Source organism: Eulemur rufifrons, chromosome 17, assembly GCF_041146395.1.
Source record: "Eulemur rufifrons isolate Redbay chromosome 17, OSU_ERuf_1, whole genome shotgun sequence".
NCBI lineage: Eukaryota > Metazoa > Chordata > Mammalia > Primates > Lemuridae > Eulemur > Eulemur rufifrons.
In genome coordinates, this window is record NC_090999.1 from 69,552,317 (window position 1) to 69,579,584 (window position 27,268).

General features: G+C 33.0%; 1 protein-coding gene across 1 annotated transcript in view; it reads right to left on the minus strand.

Annotated features, from left to right (window-relative positions):
- ST8SIA4 (ST8 alpha-N-acetyl-neuraminide alpha-2,8-sialyltransferase 4) overlaps positions 1-27,268 on the minus strand; it is an 88,773-nt gene that overhangs the window by 47,954 nt on the left and 13,551 nt on the right. The window contains exon 3 of the mRNA XM_069492514.1: positions 23,937-24,194. Within this exon, the coding sequence (XP_069348615.1) occupies positions 23,937-24,194 (258 nt within the window). The remainder of the gene's footprint in view (positions 1-23,936; positions 24,195-27,268) is intronic.

Here is a 27,268-nt window from a genome sequence, read left to right on the forward strand (position 1 = left end):
CATGAGGAGCCAAAAGAACAAAGAATCTCTGTTACCTGTCTTTTCTTAGGCTTTGTGGTTACCCTCTAAAATTGCTAGGGAAAGATAGAACATGCAACCTGTCAGTCTTTCTTACTTCCCTGAGGTGAAGGTAGTAGGCTCCAAATAGATCTGAAACCAAAAATTTTTCCTTTGAGGTAAGAAGTAGTATTGTCTCTACTTTTAGATGAGGAACAAAAGTCAAAGTGGTTAAGAAACATGTCCAAGGGCACAGAGTTTATAAAAGAAAAACATAATCTAGTTTAGAATGACTCCGGGATAGGAATTTTAACTGACATTATTTATACATATGATTTCCTTCAGAATTACAGGAAACGTATATAGGTTCATTCTTCACACCCATCTTTCTGTAAAAGACAGAATGTTTTATTATTTAGCCCAAGGTTTTAGTCCCTGACTCCCAGGACTTAAGCATATAAGACAAGGCCACTCAGCCATGACATGCCTCAGATCCTAAGCAGTTATGAAACCAAGGGTTTTAAGTATCTAAAACATACCATCTATACCTCAAAACTCTTGGGGGAAAGGATTTTCAAAATGTTAGTAAAAATATTAAATAACTAATTGGTAAGACTTTTTGAAATATAAAGCACAGAATTAGAAGTTGACTTACATGTTATACTATTATGAAGTAAATAAATTATAAGAAATCAGGACGAAATTTCATGTAAGATTTGCATATTCAGTATGGTGGATGGACATAAAAACACACACATGTGCACACACACCTCATATTATGCTTCCTGCTAAAATAACAATTAATAAAATCCTCAACTTGATAGAAAGGCATACAACACACACATCATGAAAATAATGATATGACTAAACAGAAGAGGAAACTTTTTCACAAACCAAGATTTGTTTACATTACTGGCAAGGGTGGGAAGAACAGTGTCACATAATTTCTAGGGAAATCCACAATACAAAAAAAAAAAAAAATCAAACTCATTCTGGAAAACAAAGATCAGAATACCAAGAAATATATGAGACTGTGTCATTCCCACATTTCAGTCAAAACAAAAATGGAATCATTAGTCAAACTGGAGACAATTGCACAGATATCATAGAATTGCTCAGATTGCGGAGTCTCGGGGTGGTGGTAGAGGGAAGAAGTATACCAAGAAATGAATATACTGTGATTAAATCAAACAAAATATTAAATATATACCTAATATTTATCCAACTTCGGCTTTAACTTTAAGGCATAAAAGGTATTCAGCTTCATTTCTGTCCTCAGCTTTACCTTCAGCAGTAGCTATGTGGGCAGCACTGTAGTTCACATCCCTATCTGTGTGTCCTCAGGCAAGTTACTTAACCTCTCAAAGATTCTAGTCCTTTTTTATTTCTCTTTCCTTTATTGACTATAAGTGGCAAAAATATTTGTGAGATTCAATTTATATATATATTTACATATACATACACACATATATATATATATTTATATAAATGAGGCTAACACTGATCTGAACACTACTAGGAAAATTAAGTTAAAAATATTTGAAATTCCTCTCAAAATTCTGTGTCCTGGGTCGATAATATATATTAGATTATGCTAATCTCTTTTATATGCTCTTTTCTTTTATAATCTATTTTGATCATGAATCTTTTGAAATGCATGCAGATAAATTAAAGTGCATGTGAAATAGGATCTTTCTGAGCAATAGTGCGAGAAAGCCCAAACTTTATTTATAACATATTTAGTAAGTCATCTGAAATTTAGTTTGTACGCTCTAGAAATTGGGGCTTGAATGGCTGACAGGGCCAGACTGCAAACATCTTAAATATTAGATAAAACAAATTTGACTCCATTTCATACTCCAGTGTGAAAACTTTAAAAGCTCACAGATATGGCCAACTGTACTTAAAAAGATGAATATGATGCAAGTATTCAAAAAAATAAGGCCTTGTAATTAGAACTCCATAATAAAATAATTCATCTAGAAGGTAATAAAAGTCTTTTATTATCACTGTGAGAAGAAGAATAGCTTAGTTTTGTTGAGCTGTTACGATGTAGCAGGGACCATTCTATTTTCTCTGCTTGTAATATTACATGTAATTCTCACAACAAGCCCATGAAACAGGCCCTATTGTTATGTCTTCCATTGCTGAGGAAACTGAGTTGCAGGTAAATTATCCAAGATTATATCTTTTGAAAGTAGTAGAGGCAGAGATTTTAAGTCCATGCTTTTCAACACGATACAATCCCTAAGAATGAAAAGGAAGCCAAAAATAGATATAGAAAACTTGGTCACAAGTTCAGCTGCATAGGTGAAGATAGTATGGCTGTGATTTCTATTCTCTTACTGATTGTCATATCTGGTCTAAGAGTCTGGTTGGCTAAGATGGAGGTTTCAATTTCCTCGCTCTCCTGTAAACACTCTTTCCCAAATGTGGGGTGGGGTCTTGGATGGGACAGGATGATAATCCCAGGTGAGGGTCACTCCTAGGCAGGAATACACAAATGGTTGTGCTTTTCTGAAAAACTACCAAAGTAAATAGACACGGGGAGGAATGTGAAGGAAAAGAGAATGTTGTTTCTGAGATTTCCTACTAATGAATTACGGAAGAAAGGTAAAGTAACTAAAAGTACATGCACACATACTATTGAGGGAAGAATAACAAAAAGGAAGGGAAGAAGAAAAGAAAGAAGGAAGAAAGGAGAAAAATTACCTACTTCTGAGGTGCCATTTAAAAGCACAGTACTAAAATTTAGAAGAATTCAAATCAAGACTCTTCACGATAAAATCAGTAGCCTACATTATCTTCTCTAAAATAAGGAAGATGTCTTAGGTAAATATGTCAAGTGAAGTCTACTCATTGAGCTCAATTTTGAAATGAACACATTGAAATATGCAGATTTTTCTCTCTTTTTTTCTTCTGAGAATTTATATCTTATAAAAACTGTGACCAATATGAAAAACTATATATGAAGAAATGTTACTTCTGAAACGACAAATTCTTTATAGCATTAGGATCTTTCTTAAAATGATAAGAGGACACTGAAAGCAGTATCTTGAAATATTAAGAGAATAGTAAAAAGTTATTAGCATCTCTAATAAATTTGTATATAAAATACAAATACTTTCTCTGATATAAATGAATGGATTTTAGATAAAATTAGAGAGTTATCCTAAAACTTCAGTTAAAAACAAAAGACCCTTCTGTCTTATACTATCTTAATTAACTCTAGCATGCCAACAAACAAGAGTCTGAAAAATCAGGAAGACTGATTTATAGTCACAGTATTTCATTGTGAATCCACATTTTTAATGAAGCTCAAACTTGGCATTTATTAGCTTTTTCCTTGGAGCCTACTTAACTTTGAGTAGTGTTACTAATTACGAGTCAGCAGGATGGGATAAAGGAATCACAAAAGGAGTACAAGAAAAAAATAAGACATCATAAGGACAATGATTTGCAAAGAATTTTTCTCAATTAAAAATAAAGTCTAACATTGTCTAACAGCATGGTCAATGCATGGCTGTGTATACTAAGCAGGCAATATAGAGAACAGAGCTTTAACTGCTGGTCTCTATCTGGGGCTTGACAATATATTTACAAAAAAGCAACAGCAATGACAACAATAACAACAAAATGCAGGTCCTACTAATGCAGAGAACTGATTTGTCTGGTTCACTACTATGTTCTCACTGCCTAGTAGTTTCATAGTAGGTGTTCAGTAATTATTTTGAGTAAACTTCTTTCATTTATTAAAGGCAGGACATGACATTACGAGTGAGACAATATACACATAATAACTGAATATTATATTGTCAAAATATTATCCCAAAGAATAGTCAATTATTAAAGAATTCATCATTTAATTTGACTTCCTGTGACATTTGTACTTTCTTTCTCAAATTCAGAGATGTCTGATTCTTATATTTCTAACTCTTATTTCTTCTGGCTGCTTGTACCCAACAGCCAGAAATCAGCTCTAGCTAACTTGGGAAAAAAGTGATTTATTGGAAGGATGGCTGGACAACAAAACGACTATATAAAGATCATAGCCCTCAAAACAATCTGTTAGATCCCTGCCACAGGCATCTCAGCCATTCCTCACTACCTGGGCACTGATGGACTTTCAGGAAACCCAGTGTCCTTGAATCTGCCTTTCGCTATCCCAAGCCATAATTAGGAATATCTTGTTAGATGAGTTTTGACCACATTTCCATCCTTGTGCTGCCAGGCAGAGGGGAAAGGAAACATTTGTTCCATTTTAACTTTCATAGCACACAACAGGGCCCCTTTCTATACATTTATGGATTCTCCACAAATAGCAAGAATTGTCAAATGCTAATGATCAAAAAGGGCAACAAATGTTCAACTAATCACTCCTTGTTATCAATTTTTAATTGCTAGCATTTTCTAAATGTTTGTACCAGCCATCTTTTCTGTCAGTCCACACCTTACCTCTAGGGGAGCTAAACTACTCCCATGCCTTCAGTCAGTATGGGTAAGCATATCCCCATCTCCAACTCTAACCTCTTACCTGAGCTCCAGTCAGACACTGAACTCTTCAATAATTGGCTGAGTAACACTTTAAATCAGTACGTTCAAATTGGAAAATACTATCTGCAGTATTCTCTTTTCTCTTCCATAGACCTGTTGTTTCTTTTTTATTTCTTGACACTACGTCACTATCACTGCTGCTGTCAACAAAATAGAAATGTCTGAGAGATTTCTTATAGTTCTCGCTCTTTTATATTCCTCTTATCATATATTATCAAATTCTACCTCAAATACACTCTTTGTAGAAGGGTCCCAAATAGGACCCTTCTTGTTTACTCTCATTGCCATCATCCAATTTTAACTATATCTTACCTAGATTTTTTGCTATAATTTAAATGGTTTTAAGATCTCTATTCCCACATTTCTCCAATCAGTGATCCATCACTGATCATGAAAATTTTGACCTATGTGACTTTGAGTGAAAAAAATTTAAAATCTGGTATTCCAAAGTCTACCTCAGTCTTATTCAGAAAGCATAAGTTTGTTCCTTAAGCTTGAGGATCCATGAGCATGGTCAACAGTAATTCTCTGGGCCTTCAGAGCTAAGTATCAAATCCTGGATTATATCATTTTAACATTGGTTGGACCAGGTGTTGTCTTGTCTTCATTGAGACAATATTAACACAGTGTCTACTGGCCCATTCATTGAATTTATTACACTGTGTATTAATTACATAGTTATGTCAGTTCTCCTACTAGACTATGCATTCCTTGGACTATATATCTATTATCTTGTCATATCTCCAGTGCCTACTCATTCAGATCCCAACATATGCAAGTAATGAGATAAAGAAAATGTTTGCCAAAATAAATAGAAACAATTGAAGTTAAGCATGCTATTTCTTGTTCAACTGTATATTTAATTTCACACTTTTCCCCCATGTGTAACACATAAATTCTTTTAAAGAGAAAATAGAAAGATATAAGTCAAATTAATGAATAGGAAATATATTTTCTTCAATAAAATATTACAAAGAGAACATCTTTGTTTTTCTTTTAACACTTGTAAGAGACTTAGAAGTGTCAGGCATTCTTCTAGACTTTATATATATCTGTTATATACATATTTTTACACACATACATAAACATAATCACTTAATCCTCACAACACAATGAAGTAGTACTATCTTATATGTACTTTACAGGTAAGTAAACTGAGGCACATACATAGAGGATGAGTGACTAATCCAAGGTCATTGGTTTTTAAGTACGTGAGCTGGAGTTCAAGACCAAGCAGCCTAACTCCTGATTTGACACTCAGTTTTTTTTAACACTTGGGCTAAATAAACAAATACATACACATAAAATATGTCATTAAACTTCATGAGCATTGTTAGAAACTTGTGGTTATGCTACATGAATTGTCAAAGTAATTTAAATATGACCTATTAATTTTTCCATTTATCACAGATCATTAAGAACTAGCATGTGGTTTTTTTTTTTTTACAAAAGTGAATATAAATGTATATATGCTAGTAAGACTAACATTTATTTGAATCATCATAAATATCACGTTCCTTGACATTGCATACAGAATTAAAACCAATATACACTCTAAATTCCTCTTTTGTGATTAAAAAGAGGAATCATTTTTATTTGTCTGAAAGCGTGTAAGAAAAAATTCTGGCAGTAGTTGAGAAATTCCTTGTGTATTGTCGTGAGTAACAATTTGTGATGGGATATTTTAGACTAGGGTTTGGAGAACCAAGCAAGAATTATCTGAATTTATTATGATGCACTCTTGCCATAATCATCCAGGAACTGGACTACACCATTGATCTGTGGTTGCTGAGCAGTTACTACTGTTTTACAGAAGAAAGAACTGATTCAGCATAGAATTTATGTCCTGAAAAATTATGTTGTACACTAAAAATGAAGGAAGCAACATTTATGAAATATTATGGTTGATACTTTAATCAGCCATGCTAGAAAACTAAGGCAGAAAAACTATAATTTTTCCCTTTGCAATTCATGGTGTTAATAAAATATGTACAAGGAGGTGATTACAGGGGTTGTGGGAAAAATATCTTTGAGTATTTTAATTCTTAGTATTTACACCATTAAATTTGTCACAGAAATGTTGCTTTGACATTTAAGTTTCTCATTTAAAAAATTAAAAAGTACTATTTTGATATGTCATTCTTATAAATATGTGTTTTTTTGAAACTATGACCGAAGGTTGATAAATGATTTCTAAGCCAGAATATATGATTTATTCAACACAGAGTCCTGAAAAGACAGTTGCTACAATGCTCAGAAGATTTAGGCATTCTGATACCAATCAAGTATTGAGAAAAGTATTATAGCATGGGTATATAAAAATAAGTGTTTCAGTTTCTGATATCACAAGGTAGGCTAAGGGAAATTCACATTTATTATACCATATTTATTCTAAGGGGATCATTTTCAAGCTCTATTTTATCAGGGTCACACTTTGACTTGGCTGAAAGGCCTTGATTTCTACCCCTTTCTTATCCTCCTTATTCGATTCATTACAAAGCCCCGAAAAATTCCTCTCAGAAAATTTTTCCTGAATATAGTCCCTCTTCTCTATTCCTATTGATACTTTCTCAGCTAAGGCACCACCACGTTTCTCTGAACTATTATTGTAGTACTTTCCTAATTAATTACTTTTAAAACAATTATCGAGACTCATTGGTGGATTACGAATCAATTTTGGGGTCATTGATAAGCAATTCTGAAAGAATGAAAAAGAATAGGTTATAATTGAAAATGACAGTGTTCCCAAGTTTGTGGAAATTTGTTTCAGACTTCCATGTGTATGTGCACATGTGTAATAGTAGCAGTAATGGAAGAAATAGTAGTAGATCATGATACAAAATATATCTCTTAATAAGCACTTTTGTTAAAAGATATTAAAAAAGATTGCTCTGACCAGTTCCTTATCACAAGGACTCTCAACTTTTATCAATTGTGTGTTTCAGAGATGGAATTCTGCTGTTAAAATGCACATTTGGTTACTATTCTAACCAAAAATTTTCTGTAGCTTCTGTCAAAATTCCTAATTGGGGCTTTCATAATTTGTCCCTACCTTTCCTAGAATTTTCTGTCTTTATATCCCATTGCCTATCTTAGACTCAAATGGAATCAGACTACCCCATCTTCTTTTTCATCTGTGTCCCTTTATTTATTGTGATGTCTCTGATTGAAATTACCTCCCTCCCTAGGATACTCTAGCCCTCAACCTGAATAAGTCATATTTGTTCTTAAAAATCAAGCGTTAATATAAATGGCAACGCAGTATATAATTTATTAGGCAGAACTGATTGTTTCCACTGCTCTGGTGTAAAGTACTTACTTATATCTTTATTCTACTATCTGTGAAACTCTGGCATATTTGGTTACTTGTATAAGGTTGACGTCTTTAATAAATTATTAGAGCTAAATAAATATACTGTGTGTGTATCGGTGAGTGATTTGAGAACCTGTTTACAGTGGTATTTGGTCTCTCGATCTTTCAGAAGCTCTGCTGATGCTCTAAACGAGGTCCTGAAAACACGTAAGCTTCTGGGCCAGAGGTCAACATAACTCTGAAAAAATAAATGGATAATTTTGCTTGAATATTTCCCCATTTAAAGGAAACAGCCTCTCTTGGGCTGGGATGATAAATGCCAAAGAAAGCCAAGCTACCACCTGGATTGGGCCCCTAGGCTGTCAGTTTGTGAGCTCTGCACTAAATCTTCTCATTCCCTGTACAATCACTGCAATTTTTTATCTTTAACATGTTAGTTCTATGAGGAATGCTAAATATTTTTCACTGGAAAACTGATATGTTTTGTTTTGAAAGATGAGCTAAAGAAAAAACAAAAGGTACTAATAAATGTGTGTTAACCTGAAAATTGCATTTTAACTGTTTCAGAAGTTGTGCTAACTAAAATAGACCGACATTGGGGGGAAAAGCCATCCTTTTAAATTGGAATTATTTAAATTAAAACAAGAAATACAATCTGTTGCACTACTCTACCTACTTTAGGTGACTAGTGTTCTCGGTAAGCAGACTCATTCAAAGCAAATTAGGACGACTAAAGAAGTTCTGAAGGCTTAAATACTTTTTTCATTCTAATTTTTTTAATTTAAACCAAAATTTATTCATAAGAAAAGTTGGCACATACGGATGATAAGTGGAAAAAAGAAACTACAGTGGTTAGCCTTCTTTCAATTGTTAGGATATTTCCACCTTTTTAAAAATTAAACTGTAACAGTTTCAATCCTGGTTTGTAAAAACGAAACTCCAAGTTCTTCCTTAACCAATATAGTATTCTGCTTTATGTCAAACATCACATAAAATATTGAGATATGCTTAAAAGTCTATAATCAGTTAAAATTGTCCGAAGAGTTAAAAATCTTCACACTGGATCATTAAAAAGTAGATCAGAAATATTTTTAAGACAAAATACATCAAATTAAGCATTCCCAATATTAGTAGTATTTTTTTAATTACCTGTAGAAGATCTCGTCTGGAGAATTTGATAAATTAAATTAAGGGCAAAGCATGTAAAAAAAAGGTTAAAAAGTAAGCAGGATTATTGTTAATGATCTTAATCATCGAGGCTAAAAATCAGAAAAGTACATGCACTCAATACTTTGATAAGATGATGTGCATAAAGAACGAAAGCAAGAAGATTCATAAAATATATTACAATCCTGGAAAGGGAATTACATTTTCCATCCCTAACAGAATCATTTTAAAACTTAGTTTTATTCATTTTTATGATGAATTCCTTCTGTCTCTCTGCCAGCAATATTTCTTTCTTTGCTCTATTTTTACTGTCACTGTATTATTTTGTTATTTCTCTCTACATGCCTGTCTCTTCCATCAAACTACAAACTACAAACAGAGTAGAGTATGTAATTTATGTTCTAGTCCTCATGCCTACTGCAGTCATTCAGAACTTGGCACCTAGTGGCTCCTCAATAGCTGTTTGCTGAATGAATGAAATGCTTGTTAAATTAATGAGACAACAAATTCATGGAACTATACTTACTGGCCATTTATTTTTGCAAAAGTGAGATCAGTACTCAAAAATAATTATGAGAGTCAAATTTTGAATTTTTTTTCTGAACAATTTGTGAATCACAGTAGAAAAATCACCATTCCTTATCAAGTCATCATCATGCTTTTGATTCATGACTGTTTTGTTCAGTATGATCATTTATATAATTCACTAAACATAATAACTATCAATTACTGCCTTGTACCAGATACTACACATACCTAAGTTATGCAAACCTGGAAGAGCATCCATATGATCGGGTATTAGTAATCTCATTTTACTAATGAGGAAAAAGAAACACTTCAGTTTACAACACTTTACAGCTGGGATTTGAACTCAACTTTGAATTAAAAACACTCTGAATCCAAAATTTATTATACAATACTGCAGTTTCAAACAGTTTTGAGTATCTCGAATACTACATTCTCCCTCAGAAAAACAAAACAAAACAAAATAAAAATAACAACAAAAAACATTAGCCACCTATAAGAGAATATTCATAATTTCGGGTTATAAAACCCCACAGGTTGAATGTTTATGTTTTAAAAAAATGACATGCTCATTATCACTCCGGTAGTGTTAGAGTTGGGGTATGAACCTAATTCTCCTAAATCCCAGTATAATGTCACCCTTCCTATGTATACTCTTCAGAAATTTGAAATAATCATTAAATTAAAATTATTTTTATTCCCAATTTAAAAAAATATATCAGTATTCACTGCAAGGATAACCACATGCACACAGAGCAAGGGTAAACACATGAACACACAGAGCTAGGGTAACCACAAACACACACACATCAAGGGTAACCACACACACCCACTCTCACACACACACACACACACACACTCACACATAAATATTGAAAAGTACTCTACCAGAAAAATAAGGTAAGTTAATTTTCAGACATAAAACACTTATAAGTTCCCCTCTAAAAGATAATCACTGTTAACATTTGGTACTATACTCACTGCTGATATATTTTTTAAAATTTCCCATAATGGCATAAGTCAAATAATACTTAAAGATAGCATTTTGTAGTTCCAGGAAATTTGGTGGTTACCAGCGAAGTAGATATGAGAAGTAGGAGGTCTTATCTCCCAGGAGAATGTCAGAGTCTTTTCCCCAAAACTATACTGAATGATGCTGATGTATAAACTTCTCTTTCTTTTAATAATACTAGCATTTACTGGTTCTCCTTTGTATCTCTGGTACAACCTGTGACTTTCCAAGGTCCTGACCTTATCACATTTACAATCATGCCTATGATTCATTACAACTTAGATTCGTTTTTCTTTGACTAAGCAGTGATACTCCTCTCCTAATTTTAAGCTTTAACCCTTGCCTGGGAATGCAAGAGGAAAGGCAATACTTCTGGACAAAAGGAAACAGCCAGATTAGAGGATATAGCATTAATTGGAAAGTGTTATTTCCACAGTTTACTGATAAGGAGGAAATATATTCATAAAACACTGCAAACAGAAAGAAAAAAATTCAAACAGTGGAAGCTAACAGGACCTGTTCCAAAGGTGTCTATTGAATCATAAGAAAATGGAGTCATAGCGTTTCAGAGCCACAAAGGAATTTATGAGGCCATCTACTCCAGCGGCTTCATTTGGCAGATCGGATCAGAAAACTGAATCTCAAAGTGGTTTCCATTATTGTTCAAAGTCACACTAAATTTAGCTGTGATGCTGGCAGGAGGATCCAGGTTTCTTAACTTTCAAATGACTATTATTTCAATTATACTTCATGGGAGAGTGTGACCTGCTTAACAACAATGGCCATTTAACTGTAAATATTTACATCTTTGTGCACATAGGTCACAGATGTTATTTTCACAACACAAATATACTACAAATAAGTTAATCCTAAACCATCAGAAGACTTGCATTTACTGACTAATTTGTGCTCTGTTTATACTAGACACTTTCACACGTCTTATCTCATTTTATTTCTACACAAGCAAAAAATAGAAGACAAGGATTATTTTCTTCATATTACATGAGAAGAAATGGGGGCTTAATAAAGTTAGTAAGTCACTTAAGATTAGATGTTTATTAAATGAAAGAATAAGGAATTGAACACCTGATTTAAATTTTATATCATTTGATTCAGGTATTAGCTCCCTTGAGAAAAAAGGTCATAGGCTCAATTATCTATTTTGAAAATATTTCGATGTATTTTGGGAGTACAGTAAGTACTTGATGGAAGAAAGGAATTCTCACATTACGGTCAATATAGTCCACAACTGGAGGAACTAACTAAATAACATAATAAAATTCAACTTTGCGTTTTTGGTATTTATTTCTTTGATTTTTAAAAGTTGTTTTGTTTTGTTAGCTTCCACTTTGAAGAATGACTGGTACCTTCTTGAAATATCAGACATTATATAACAGTTTTCCCCCTTCAGTCTTTCATGCTGTCATCAAAATTTGAAATGTACCCTAATTAAGAAAATTTCTCATTAGTCTTCGTCGTGTTTCAGACTAAACATTCAACTAAAAGCATCTTGATTTCATAAATGCTGACTTGACCTCCAATTTAAAAAGGTAAGGGCTTTTAATAATTATTTGAAAATAAAAAAAATATTGGAATTGAGTCAGAAAGAAGAAAGCTCTTTTGTTGCTTCCTTTGCCAACTTACTGGGTATACTCAAGGAAGTCACTCAAACTCCCTCTTCTGTGGAAAATGTATTTTGTTAGATTAAGCATAACTACCTCAGAGGAAATAATGAGAACCAATGTGCAATCTTCAAGATTCATTTTTGTGTTTTTTCTGTCATCCAAACATATTACATTTTAAAAAGTGGCATATTCACGTTATTTGCCATTTGTACATTCAATTTTGTATCATTTTTACCAATTTATTTCATGGCTGCCTTCCTGATTTTCCTCAGTGGCCTTCCCTTGTCCATCCTGGATGTCGCTGTCTTAATTTGCCCCTCATTTTCTCTACCTCTGTTTTCAGTATTGCCGCCTTTATCCCCCTCCAATTCACCTATTACCTCAAAATATTTTTTAAAATTCAAATTTGAGTATGCCATTCCTCTGTAAAATGGCTCCACACACTACGCCCCAAATTAATTTACCTCCTTGCCCAGGGACATTGGACCCTGTATATTATCTCTTATAGATAAAATCGTTTTTACACGAGGAGTGACATAATTAGAACAAAAGAGCTACACTTCACATCACAATCCAAGTTTCATTTGTAGTTTTAGGTGTTAAATTTAAAAATAATTAGAATAAAATCTAATTCTGAATTCTACATAAAACTTGAATTCTATGATAAAAATTAATAGATAAAATGCAAATTTAGTTTTATAAAAATTATAAAATTCCATAGATCCAATATGAATAAAATATTAAGCAAAGTAAAAATGGAAAATACATGTACCAAATATTGCATATAACTATTCTTAAAATATTAAGTGGTTATTTAAGTTAATAATAATTTTTAAAAAATCATTCTAATGCCCTGGACCTGGCCCTCCATCATAAACTTAGTTGTTTGCCATTTGCTATTTGAGTAAAGGAAAAACATGTTCTCCGTAAGAGTGGAAGGATAAAGAATTAAGTCAATTCTTTGTGAACATGTGTGAAATAAAAGGCATTTTTTCTCTCCCAGTAAAGAGTTTATTTTGTTATAAAAGAGGTAGAATTCATATAAGGGCAAGAGTATGATTTAAAGTTTGCTATAAATTACCCACCAGTGGAGAATAAAAAATTGATTGAGTTATAAAAATGCATTGTACATTCAGTCAAGGGAAGTCAGTTCCTCCATCTTGTTCTTTTGTGAAACATGTCATCCCTTCTTTCAGGAATGTAGATCATCATAAAGTAATATATCTTTACTGTATTATTTTAGCTTCCTAAGGGCACATATATATTCATTACATTTATATCTAATTTTATGTACTCATATTTTGTAGACATATCTATCTATTTCAGAAGTGTTTCCTTGTCTTTCCATATCATATTGTCTAATACGTTATTCAGTGTCAGTTATACTCAGTTATTTAGGATCAACTTTATGTATACTTGATGAATTTGGGAAAAGTTTGTCTTCTTGTCTATATCAGACAATGAGAATTTGTAGTTCTAATCAATGGGTGTCCCTTGTAGTCACAGCTGTTAGAAAATGCAGTGCCAAATTTAATTTTTACCTATGACAATGAACTCAAATAACAGGAGATTTAATATCTTTCATTATTAGTTTAGCTTTAACAGTTTATGCTTTTCTTTACTCTACAGTCCCATCTGATAACTTAGGAAAATACGCTGGCATTAATAAGCTTGCTATCATTGACCCCACTGGATAGTGGGAATAATGATGTTTGTCTACTATTACATTTGTAGTGAATGTTCGGAACCCAGGTTTTCTGATCCTCCATCTCTAGGACATTTCACTATATCACCCTTCATACTTGCATTTTCTTGTAAGGGTTTACATTATAATATCTTTCTTTATATATGACACCTTATATGTATTAATTTTAGAATTCAGTGTTGTATAAAATTCTAAGACAATAGACACATGAATACAAACCAAATTTTTCTCAAACCCTGCATTAATGCATTCAATAAATAAATACTATATACCTTAATGGTCAATTTTTTTTCTTGGTAGTATATTCTTTTAAAAATATATTTTTATTAATTATTTTTTATTTATAATTGACACATAATTATACATATTTATGGGATACATTGTGATATTTCAATGCATGCATACATTGTATAATCAAATTAGAGTAATTAGCATATCGATCCTTTTAAACATTTATCATCTTTGTGGTGATACCATTTAAAAATTTTTCTTCTAGCTGTCTTGAAATATAAATTACATGGGTATTTTCTATGGTCACCTTATGGTGTCAGAGAACACTAGAAATTATGCTTCCTGTCTAACTGTAACTTTGTACACATTGTCCAACCTCAATGTATCAATCTTGGTGCCGGATCCTAAAGATACAGGCTAAATAAATTAGAAATGGTGGGGGGCTTCAGCTTCTCTATTGTCTAGGCTAGTAAACCTCAAACCTTAATGCACATAATAATCACCTGGGCACCGTGATCAAATGCACTTTTTAACTCAGCAGGCCCAGTACAAGTTCTAAGATGCTGTATTTCTAACAAGCTTCCAGATAATACCAACCCTGATAGTCCAGGACCACACTTTGAGTAGCAAGGATTTACTTACATAAACATGTATATATTTAAATGGCTGTCTTAACTGATCTCCGATTGCTGTTCTTGTTTTTTAAGGCAGTGGTCCTCAACCTTTTTTGCACCAGGGACCAGTTTCACAGAAGATAATTTTTCCATGGACTGGAGGTCATGGGGGTGTGGTTTAGGGATGGCTCCAGGCACATTACTTTTATTGTGCACTTTATTTCTATTATTATTACATTGTAATATATAATGAAATAATTATACAACTCACCATAATGCAGAGTCAGTGGGAGCCCTAAGCTTGTTTTCCTACAACTAGAAGGTCCCAACTAGAAGGTCCTACAACTAGAAGGGTGATGGGAGACAGTCACTGATCTGACAGGAGGCGAGGCTCAGGTGGTGATGCCAGTGATGGGGAGCGGCTATAAATACAGATGAAGCTTCACTAGCTCCCTGCTGCTCACCTCCTGCTGTGTGGCCCAATTTCTAACAGGCCATGGACTCCTACCAGTCCACAGCCTAGAGGTTGGGTACCACAGTTTTAAGGGAAAACAATATGCAACACGAGGGAGTCAGGAGGGAAGTAGTCAAGGGGAAGAAAAGCTGCAGGGCATGAACTGAGGATATTGGTTAAGAAATGAAAAAAAAGGAGTAAATAGAAGAAAGTGATTTAGGCTAGAGGGAAAATAGGGAAAAGACAGATGGAGAAAAGGAAAGTAGAAAGAAACAAGTAAATAAACAAAATTAAATAAGTAATTCTAACTAATAGCCAGAACTGATCAAGAAAAAGTGTCTAGTAGCTATTAGTTGGTTTCTGAATCTCTCAAATAAGACTCACTATTTCTACTTAATAGTTTCTCTGTTTAATCAGTGAGGAGAGGTATTTTATGATCAAACAATGTCAGCGGCCAATTACAACGGTTAATGATCACCTCGCCCAGAGCCCACCATATAACTCGAAAAACAGTATAGGACCAAATTTGTTTGTTGTCAGAGAGGGACAGGGTTTCTCTTTCATGGGAAACCAGCACTGAGGTGCTGCTTGACAGTTCCCACAATCCCCAGCTAGCACAGAGAATGCGAAGGATTCACCATCACTTTTCCAACAAAGGTGGGGATGAGAACAGAGGAAATGAAAGGAAAACTTGCCCTCTGCCATCTCTTAGCATCAGTATTAGGGAATATCTGAATATTTTTATAGAAATATTCTATATTATTAAGCTTATGGAGTTCTTGAGTACAGATAGTACAAATATTAGAATATATTTTTCTGTAAATACACATGGGAGTAGATTATCCAAAAACCTTGAAAAATAACTACAGAAATATTTAAAAGCACTTTAACAATAGTTTCACAAAATCAAAAACAATTTCCACCACTAAATAAATATGTTCTTTAATGTAAGATATACACTATTAGAATAATTCTACAACTACACAAAGTAGAAAAATAGCTCAAGAAAGGATTCAAATGGAACTTTAAACTGATTCCATGAAGATATTTTTCTAAACCTATTTTGCTTTACCTCTGATGATATATAAATGATATGTGCAGTCTTTCCAACTCTAAATTCTTGAAATTTTACAGTACACCTTTAGATAAAGAAGTATACATGGTGGGGTAAACTTAAGGCAGAGATTTTATAGGGGCAATTCTATCACTCTGTGGTCTCTGAGAAAAATAATGCATGTAAATAATCTCAGTTTCTAAATTAGAAAACTAAATATAGGAAGGCTAAAAACTTCATCCAATATCACCTACAATAAATAAACTCTGATTGGACTCTTGGACTCTATAAAGGACAGCTGGTTTTCCTGTGCAGCACTGCAATAATTTGGTTCATATTCTTTTTTTTTTTTTTTTTTGCTTTCTCTCCCTCCCTCCTTGTCTCTCTCTCTCTCCTCTATTTCTCTCTCTCCACTCTTGTCTTTCTCTCTCATATCTATCATCTGTTTTCTATCTATATATTTATCTCTCATTCTATATATCTATGATATGTAGCACATCAGATAATCCAAATATAAAATTTAGAAAATAATATCGATTGGACAATTTCTCTAATTCTACCAGCTTTTGTTTACCTTAATGAAGTTTCAAGTGTTATCACTATTCTTCTTTATGTGATATTAAAAGGGGTTAAATTTAGCTCAGATATGGTACTATTTTGACTCTCCCATAAATTGTATGTAAAGTTTAAAAGTATTCTACAATACAGCTACTATGGAATTCACCATTACCTATTGATTCAGTTGAATATTGTTCAGCAACTTTTTAAAGGTGACTGAATCTGTAGACATTTAGCTAATTATTTAAGGTATGTAGATGTTTGCTGTGTTCTGGTTAGTGTATAGCAGACTCTCAGAGAGTTCGTGACACTTAACTAATACTTTAAAATGACCAATAATATCTTCTTAAAATGTATTATGTGTTATATCTAAAGATTAGTAATCTACATAGAGTTATTCTGTAACACCTCAAAGATTTCAAGTAAAATTCTGAGTTTGAATAGCCTCATTCAGTGCTGGCAGCATTCCTTATTCTCTCAAAATTTCTATAAATCCCTCTGCATTATTTGACATAATAGAACTAGCCATAGACTAATATTTTTAATTTGTTATGTGTCTTTGGATACTTTATGTTTAGTGATTATTCCTAACCCCATATAGCACAAGTTTTCATTTAAGAAGGAATGTAGACATTCATTTCTGTAACTGGGAAGTACTCATCAGTGACCCATGATTAGCATCATTAAAATTTATTGTATGAATAAAATAATGTAATAAGTTATGGCTTTTCATAAAATAACTTAATATTTAACTTTTAACAGATTATATTCTTTTTAAATGTTTTCAAGAATAATATGAAATCAATGTGTTTCTAAATTTGAGGGAATTATTTCTAGAGGCCCCTAAATTCACTGATATTATAAGTACTAGCATAAAGTAGTGTTTTAGTGCTTTACAATTTTAAAATCACATACATTTTATCTTCTTTCTGCCTGCACACATCATTACTATTGATGTTAGAAGTGTAGCATGAGTCAAAGGAACATTTGGAATTTCCCTTTTATTAGTTAATGAAACAAAGCTATAAGGCTTAAAATTACACTTCTCCATGCTTAACAATACCAGAGACACAGATGTTATTTGAAGAATGAAATAAATTATCCCAGAGAGGAAAAAGAGAATATTGGAAATTGAATTATATATGTAACTGAATAGTATTTTGTACAGATCATGATCTGTGCCTGCTCTACTGATGAGGAATCTCACAGAGGGAAATCATAGTTTCCTGCAGTTTTAAGATAGTCCATCCAGAGTATTCAAAATTCCTATCAATCTTTGAAGAAATAAGTCTAAGAAATAATACTAAAATAGTATGTCCTCTTATGCTCACATTTGCTTTTCTTCTCAAGCAGGTGGGAGAGAGTATATAACTGACACATCAATGGCCAATTAAATTAGTCAAAATCTTGCCTCTCTTTAGCTAAATGACAAAATCATTAATGTCACAAGAACTTTATCATCCTTTATAACCTTCCTTATCAGAGAGAATTGCAGGGCAAAAAATAAGTTATTTTTAACTTGAGTCTATGATTGATTTCCCTTATTTTTCTATCTGAGCCAAGCTTCTTTCTTTGCAAGTTGGCATTTGCTTATTAAGGAAACATGCACTAGGTATTTTAAGGGTTTCATATATAAAAACATTGATCATACTGCACTTGACACTGTTACTTGAATTACAGTTTTAGACCTTTTTGATAAGAAATAAAAATTTTACTCTTAGGTTTATTTTTATGTTATTTAGGTATCTATGTACATGAGATCTAGATTTTACAAATCAGTTCAATATTGAGTCACTCATTAGGCAATCAATATTAGGCTTTAATTTATGTTTGTATATTTATGCTCACTTTTTATTACTTTAAGCATCATGTAATATTGACCGGGGTCCTTTGTGCATAATATCCCACTGAAATAATCATTTAATGTAATCAATTAATTAATGATACAAATGGCCACTGAGAGAGTAATCTCTTGTAGGAAAGGAAATGCATGACAGTGCATGTGTCTATACATGTGCAAATGTATAACATTGTCACCTTTCACAGGCTTATTATAAAATATTTTGTGTGAGATATTAAAAATAACATTCTCCAAAACTATACTACAGAGGACAATAATGCCATTTATATGCCCCTTGCCTCATTCCCCAATAGGACAACCATTTGGAACAAGAGATTTCCATTTGCATGTTATAATAAATTCTGTACATTGTTAAAGAATACAGCTTATTATTTCTTTAAAGCCCTTTCAAAAAAAAAGGTTACAGTAAAAATCTAATTAATGTTGAATGAAGATTTCATCTAAAATAATGGTTTGGTTTATAAAGTTAGAGGGCAACCTGAACTAATACCTGGGTGAATGTAATTCTTAAGGAGTCACTTCACTAATTAATGCCCAACGCAAGCAGACTCTCTCTCTCTCTCTCTCTCTCTCAACAAACTTGTTATCTAATAGGAAAATTGAGAAACAAATAAACAAACTTGAAACACAGGCTATATGGTCAACCAACCAACCAACCATCCATTTCTATAGCTATGCAGATATACGCAAAATATATCTACATGAGAAGTTTGAGATATTCTAAAAATTGTTAGTAAAATTTTGTAATAATGTTAACCAGTTGAGCATGGTTAGGAAATTATTTCAAGGAAGAATGAGGTTTGATTGATTTTTAAGGCAAAAGTTTTTCTGGACTTTCTAGGATGGAGGAGGTACATGTGAAATAACAAACGGCCACACACACTTGGGGAAAGAAAGACAGCCGGCACACAACCATGAGCCAGAATGCTGTGAGAAAGACAAGAGCTGTAAGGAAGCATGGAAGTCAGGTACGATAATATGTCATTGAAGATCTTGTCTCCACAATGAAGTGATTAATTTGTTGATATTCATAAGTTAGATTAGATTTTTTTTTCAAAGGTTGTTACAAATCTAAGACGGTTAAGATGTAACACAATATGACCTTGAAATATATATATATCATATGGAGGAAAGATAATATCAGAAAAAAATAATAAAAATGTCTATAGGATGAACACTCATATATGAGTCTAAAGAATTCTCTTTTATTATTAAAATTATTACCATGTAGTCTTTGATTTTTGTCTCATACACTCTACATTTAAATTATTTCTACCTATCAATTACAAATTGGCATCTTTGAGATAAAATCAACTTATTTTTGTCTTCAAGGAAAAATGGGCATCATTGAGTTCTGCTTTATTCCTCCCTCTTTACTAAGCCTGACATAATTCTTTGACTTTAGAGATTCCCATTTCTATTAATGAACTATTCAAAAGGATCTAACTTGCAGCTAGTTTAGGCACTGGGAGAATTTGTTTTCATTATTAACATTGCCAGACACAGCAGCTCATTTTCTGGCTCACTAGTTTGAAGGATATGTTCTTAGGAGTGTCCTAATTAATAAAATGAGGGATATGGAGTCACATGCCCTTTGGCAAGAAGCGACAGTCTTTATTTAGAAGCCACAGTTTTTATTCATTACTTTTGCTTATTTTTTTTTTTCATTTAGAATGATGGTTCTTAAGTACTAACTGAACTTTGCCACAGCCATCCAGTATTCAATAATAACCAACTATCAGTATCTTGCTATGCTTTCTACAGTAAAAAAACCCACATTTTTCAGTCCACAAATAGAAAAAGCATCCAAGTATGTCCACTATTAAATATTGTAGAATAAGTAAGTGATCATCATACAAGTCCATAATAAAAGTGACAAAACGAAACTCAAAGAAATGAGTTCCCCAACTAGGTGTTAAATAACAAAGATGATTTTTCTTCTGCTGCCTTTGTTTCAAAAAAGTGGACACTTTCTAAAATTGTTTCTTATAAAATCCAGTATTTTTCTTGGATAATCAGAAAATTTGGGCTGCACTTCCCTAGCACATACTTTAACCTAGAACATTCCAACTTCTATTTTTGGAAAACAGTAAAAATGTGCAGGAAAGAAAAGAAAGAATGAAAAAATGAAAGAAAAAGAAAGAAAGAAAGAGACAGAAAGAGGAAGGAAAGAAAGAAGGAAGGAAGGAAGGAAGCAAGGGAGGGAGGAAGGGAGGAACCAAAGAAGGAAGGAAGGAAGGGAAAGAAAATAAAGAAAAAAATTTCTAGTAGGTTTTAGATTTATAGGAATGTATATGAAAAATACACAATGATATTCCAAGCCATAACTATATTTGTATCTATCTACCCATATAAAATTTAGCAAACCTAACTAGCTTTTCTTTAAGTTTATAAACTCTGGTTGAACTGTAAAAGTACTTTTGTATTAAAAACTATAGAAATAAGTATACATTGAATTGAGATTGTTAAAATTTTTTGTGGAATATATACTTATATAATAACTCTCATTTAGTTCATCTGAAGCCTTTAGTTTTCTGAGAATAGAAATCTCCTGGAAACTACCAGTAAGAGAAGATACTAGTTGATCAACTATTTCAACATTATTCTCAAAGTTTTCAAAGTATTTTTCCACACTATTTAATATTGTTAGTTATCTGGGCAAAAATTGTACCTTTTAAATTTTGAATGTGTAGATAGTACACTCATGAAGTCTAAAAGAAGGTAAACTCACAATGCACAAAAAAGTGTGACATAATGTAACTATGGACTTACTAAGGTTCCCACTTAAAGAAATGGTAAAGCAATTCCTCCCAGTGCACTGCTAAAACATTAGACCTTAGTTGATTGAAAATAGTGACAACAGGCACTCAGATGTATCCGACAGTTCTCAGTAAGGTAAATTAAGAATTTAGGACCCACAGAGTATGGAGTAAAAACAGGTAAACAAGTTTACTGGACATCATTGGAGTTGGCTTGCTCTAGGAATGATCAAAGAATATGCCAAGGTTGGAGTGGGAGTTTATTAATCTAAGGCAGGTTATAGGGTTTTAATTCTATAAAGAAGGCATGAAATTGGGTGCCCAAAACATAAAAGAAAGAAAAAAGCATATATGCATTAGCCAAGTCCCTGGAGTCTAGGTATTTTGCTGGAGGAGCACCAGGAGTAGCTCAGCAGTGATCTAAATGGTCAGCAGTCTGTAGTAGAACTGTGAGAGCCATGCTGCCAGTTATCTTACTGTTGCTGCTTAGCTGGCGAAAGAGAAAATGGTCTTTAATTTTAGAATAAGAGAGGTCAGCAGTAAGACTTTGTGAAATCAAAATTTCATTCATGGGTAGACCAGAGCACAGTAATCTGAAAACCTATAGGCTGGCCAAAGCTAATTACAGACAAGTGAGATAAAGTGCAAGATATATAGCATTCGAAACTGACGACAGGAGAAATGAAAACGAGAGGCTGTACTATAAAGCAAGGTGAAACACCAGTCACTCTTAAGACACAGAAAGTGTGTAGGAACTCACTTATTGGAGACACAATAGCATGAGATAAGAACTCAGCAGTTTGGGAATTGGAATAATGCAAAGAATTAGGGCATTAGAATTTCAATAGAAATTAGAGTAACAAAGCCAGAGCAGGAAGCAGGAAGCAGTATCAATGAACTAATATAAAATAGGGAAACTACTGTCATCAGGCCTCTTTCATTGCCCAGATTGTAAAAGCCATCTTCCTTTCAGAGTCAGAGGGGGGCCAAATCTTATGGCTTAGACAAGCTTCAATGCCAAGCTTAGAGGGATGCAGAAACAAGAAGTCAATCACATTTGGACCCAGTTTTACTCTAGTATTATTCACCTTTTAAAATACCTTTCTTTGCATTGCAAGAAGTTTAATTATGCCTTGAGATCTTTACTTCCTTATTTTATCTGCCCTGTGATTGGGGTCACTTCAGAAATTCTAGAAGCCGTACATTTCCTTCAAAACTATACTTCACACAGTCCTCAATGTTTGAAGCTCATTACTTCTACTTCCATTGTCATATCCTCATCAAATATTTTTACCTCCTCTTTGTACACAATTTTCTTTGTATATCTATATGTCTGCAGAGCTTTCCTCTCAGTCCAATCAAGTTAAGAGTTCAGATTTCTATGGGCTCAACTGGTGTCAAATCAATCTCTGACCCTCCACTCAATTGAGCAAAGGCAAGATAAAAAGGTAAAATGTTTGCAATTACATTCATTATTATTAATTGTATTTATTTGATAATGTTCAATTTTTCACGGATATTACTGTTTTATAAAAAAAAAGTAGCTGCCTACTTATAATACATATATAATTATTTTTATTTTTAAGATTTCACTTCTCAAAGATTTTTTCGAGATCTGTAGTTTCACAGGCTGCATGCCAGCATATCTTCAAGGAACTTTAGGTATTTGTCAACATGTCAACTCAGCATATCTATCTTTTTATTGGACAACTTCATATTTCAATATTTGTGTTTTATTCATTCAGAAAAATCTTCTAAGGACCTAGAATTAACTAAAACCAGCCAAAAACTGTACAGATATGATAATTGGGAATTAAAAACTGCTAATATCGATGATGTCATAACAATTCCATTTCTACTCGAGGTTTTTTTTTCTTAGATAATAAAAATTAACCAAACATATAATTATCAAATGCCTTTTGACCATTTCTGAAAACCAAACAGGAATGTTTAATTATGTAAGAAAAAAAAAATGGAAATATACTCACAAACACAAATACTACATATAAAGAATAATGGAGGCAATTTGGCCCAAGGTATCAAGTATAAACTTGGTAAATTATGCTCTTAGAATCTGCTAAATAGCTATCAGTGACAGAGTAAAATTAACTTACATTGATTACATCACTGTATAGTAATGTTCATAATCTTTATACAAATTTACACAAAACTAATACATATAAAGAAGAGATATTAGGAAAAATATTTTTATGTGTGAATATTAAATCTAATAAAATTGCCATTCACCTCCTCCAATCCCACCCAAAAATCTGCTGTGAATCTTATTGCTACAATAAGATCACTTTTCTTTCAATGACACAATTATTACAATTTTCTATTCCAGGGTAAATGTGAATTTGAATACTACACAGAAAAGGATATCATAAATATTTGTTTGAGCTTTTAATAATACTTGGTATTAAATTTAAACATTTCTGCCAGTTTTCTCTCCCTGAGTAAAACATCTTTGAAGAAATTACAATCTCTAGGAACAGAATAAAGCTCACCTTATTACAAAATTGTGACTGTCAATCTCTTTTCCACATTCACTATCTAGAAGAATGCCAGAATTTCCAACAACTGCACAGGTCTTAAACCTGCGATTTTTCATTGGTGAAACTTCAGGTAGGAGACTATGTAGATTATGAGAAATATTTAGTGTCCGGCGCCTGTCGAGCACATAGTGTATGACATCACCAGGCTTAAAACTGCTCTTGACCACTGAGACATCTCTTTCTGCATCTAAGAAACGAAGTATGTTCTTCCTATATTTGAAATACAAGCAAATTTTTACATTAATGACAGCATATCCAAGAACTGGTGATATTATTTACAAAGTAACATATGATGAAATATAAATTAGGAACCTACTAATCTTAAATTTTCAGGTGGTAATTAAATCAACAAATTAAGCAGATTCTACAGAAAACAGAATGTCTTAAAAAGCATTTGCAGAGTTTCTTAATGATTTTGTAAATAGACATAGTATACACACGTATTAGTGGAGTGAAAAAAGCTAAAGTATTTAGAAAAATCAATTTATTAAATAAAATAAATACAATTGCTAAGACTTGACTTTTCATAACTAGTTATTCTGCTAGCTTCAGTAGATTTTCTATAGTCATATATTTTAATATTGTCTGGTTAGGGTGAATTGGAATTTCTTGAATTTTTTTTAAATTGTACCAAAGTTAACACTATTAAAAGGATTGAACTTCCACACATATATATATACACATTTATCCAAATAATCTGTACATTATAATTATCTGAAGAAGAATTAACACTATAGCACCAAATGTATATAAAAGTTCTCTTCTAAGCTCAATAGTCCAGGAGGTAAGATGGGTACATCAGAGGAAAAAAATGAATAGCTATAACATTGGATTATGTATGGTAGAATTAGCAAACTGCTCCTTAGTTTCATTTCTTTCCTTCTTCCTTCTATTATTTGAACACTCTAAGTTTTACTGGCCACCTGGATGCTCAGCTAGAATATTTGCAAGTTTCCAAACCCAAGTACAGCTGGGTTTGGTCATGCCAATTAATTTCCTTAAATGGGATGTGAATGGATCATGTGATTTTATATGAGAGAGAAATAAACTTCCAACTTGTATCGCCGCTGTATTTAAGGTTTCTTTTTTCATGGAAACTTAGCCTACCTCGTACCTAATAATAGATAAATTGATAACAGATGTGAGATGCTACATAAACCTAAAACATATACATATGTTAAGTAGTTAGATGATGGAAAAGATAATTAAACATAGCTGGCTGAAAAGCTGGCGACCCTTGGTATGACATAGAAAAGCACCTGCTGTGTGCAGTGGCTCGCACTTGTACTCCTAGCACTTTGGGAGGCCAAGGCAAGAGGATCACTTGAGGCCAGGAGTCTGAGACCAGTCTAAGCAACATAGAGAGACAAAAAAATAGAAAAATCAGTTGGGCATGGTGGTGCGCACCTGCAGTCCCAGGTACTCAGGAGGCTGAGGTGGGAGGATCCCTTGAGCCCAGAAGTTTGAGATTGCAGTGAGCTATGATGTCACCACTGCACTCTACCCTAGGTAGCAGAGTGAGACCCAATCTCAAAAAAAAAAAAAAAAAAATTAAACCAAATTAGAAAACCACCTGATAAAGCTATTGTCTGCAATAATTTGGAAGTTGTGGCTTATATCTAACAAATGTGTTGTTTTTGGTGGAATGGTTAAAAAGTGTATGTTGGTTTAAGTTGGCCTCTCCTTTTATGGAGGCACTAAAAGAGGTGAACTCAAGCATGGAATAGCCAACATGTAAGCCAAGATGGAAAGGAATACATCTCTGGCAATGACCTATAATCCAAATTGAGAGTCTAGTGATTGGGACCTCTTGAATATTTCTGTACCCCAACTAACAAAATATAAGGCTATAAATTGGAGCTATACCAGCAGCAACAGGGATATTGTCTTTCACATGAGTCTGTAGATTCAAAGGACTTCACAGTGGCTGGCATGAAATTGAGGAAAGGGAGGGGTAGGTCAGAATAATTAGAGGAGAGTCAGAACTCTTAAGAACTGTGTTCAGAAGAAATCTTTGGATGTGGTTATTTAAGGCTGGCACTAACTACAGGGAAATAGCCCAAGAGTCTAGTTAGTTTTTGAGGGAATTATATTGCCAAAGAAATTATGAACCCAGCCTACAAAAGTCTGAAATTGTTTTATCCTCAGGCTACCAAACATATACGAGCAAAAAGCAATCTAAAAAGCTCTACAACTAGGCTAGAAATTGGATATTCTTTACTAAAATGCTCTTACTTCAAGTTTGCATTTTCAAAGCAATAAAAACAATCTCATTATTTCATTATAACATTTAATATATGACAGACTTATTTTTACTTTAGTGCTATTATTGTTTAAGCTCTATCATAATTGATAAATTTTATTACTGAGCACAACATCTAACCAAATCCCTTGACTCCATCAAAAGAGTAATTCTCCAACCGAGACTTAAAAGCAGAAGCATGATTAGCAAGGAGGGATGGAAAGTAGCTCACTAGTAGCTTTCCTTTTTTTTCTCTTAATTTGGGTTTGCTCTAAATAGTTTCCAGTTTATTGTGTGATCTAACTAGAAAACCAAGTGATTCAAAACTTTGTTTTATCAGATTTCATACACAAGAGATATGTCCACTGGATCTCTGAAAAACAATATTTTCTGAATTTTTTTCTCAAATATTCTGAATATCAGGGTTCATATAGGGTGGAATTTGTACAGGAAACTCTAAAAATACCCTACAAATGAAATAAAAAAAATTGATAGAAATACAATTAGACACCGTAGCAATTTATCTTAACAAATTACAGGTTATATAAGAAGAGAATTATAGTTGAAATCAGCAATAGTAGGGCTTATGAATTACAGAAAATGGAAAAGTATTTAATTATGTCAAGCACATAGTGATTCTTCACAAACTTTAACAACTAGCACTAAAAGTGGCAACACACAGAAACTTTTGGACACACTTATTAACTAACACTTATTTGTCTAGGAAAATTTAAGTAATATGTGACACCTGCATTTCAACAAAAATTTCTCATTTCCTGTGAAGATGACAAGACTGACTTTAACATAGAGACTGCACGGATGTGGTTAACCCATCAAAGTAGATGGTGTACTATTTTCTTTTGAATATGATTTAAATGGGTTGCAATAAATGTATTTGAAGATATGTACTCAGAAGTAGTGGTATGCTTGCATGCTTGAAGTGAGTAGATTAGAGGTCCAGATTCAAAAGAAGGTTCTGTAGCTTGGCAATCCAAAAGGGAAAATCCTTTTTACTTGGTCCAAAAAGATAACACTTGCATGC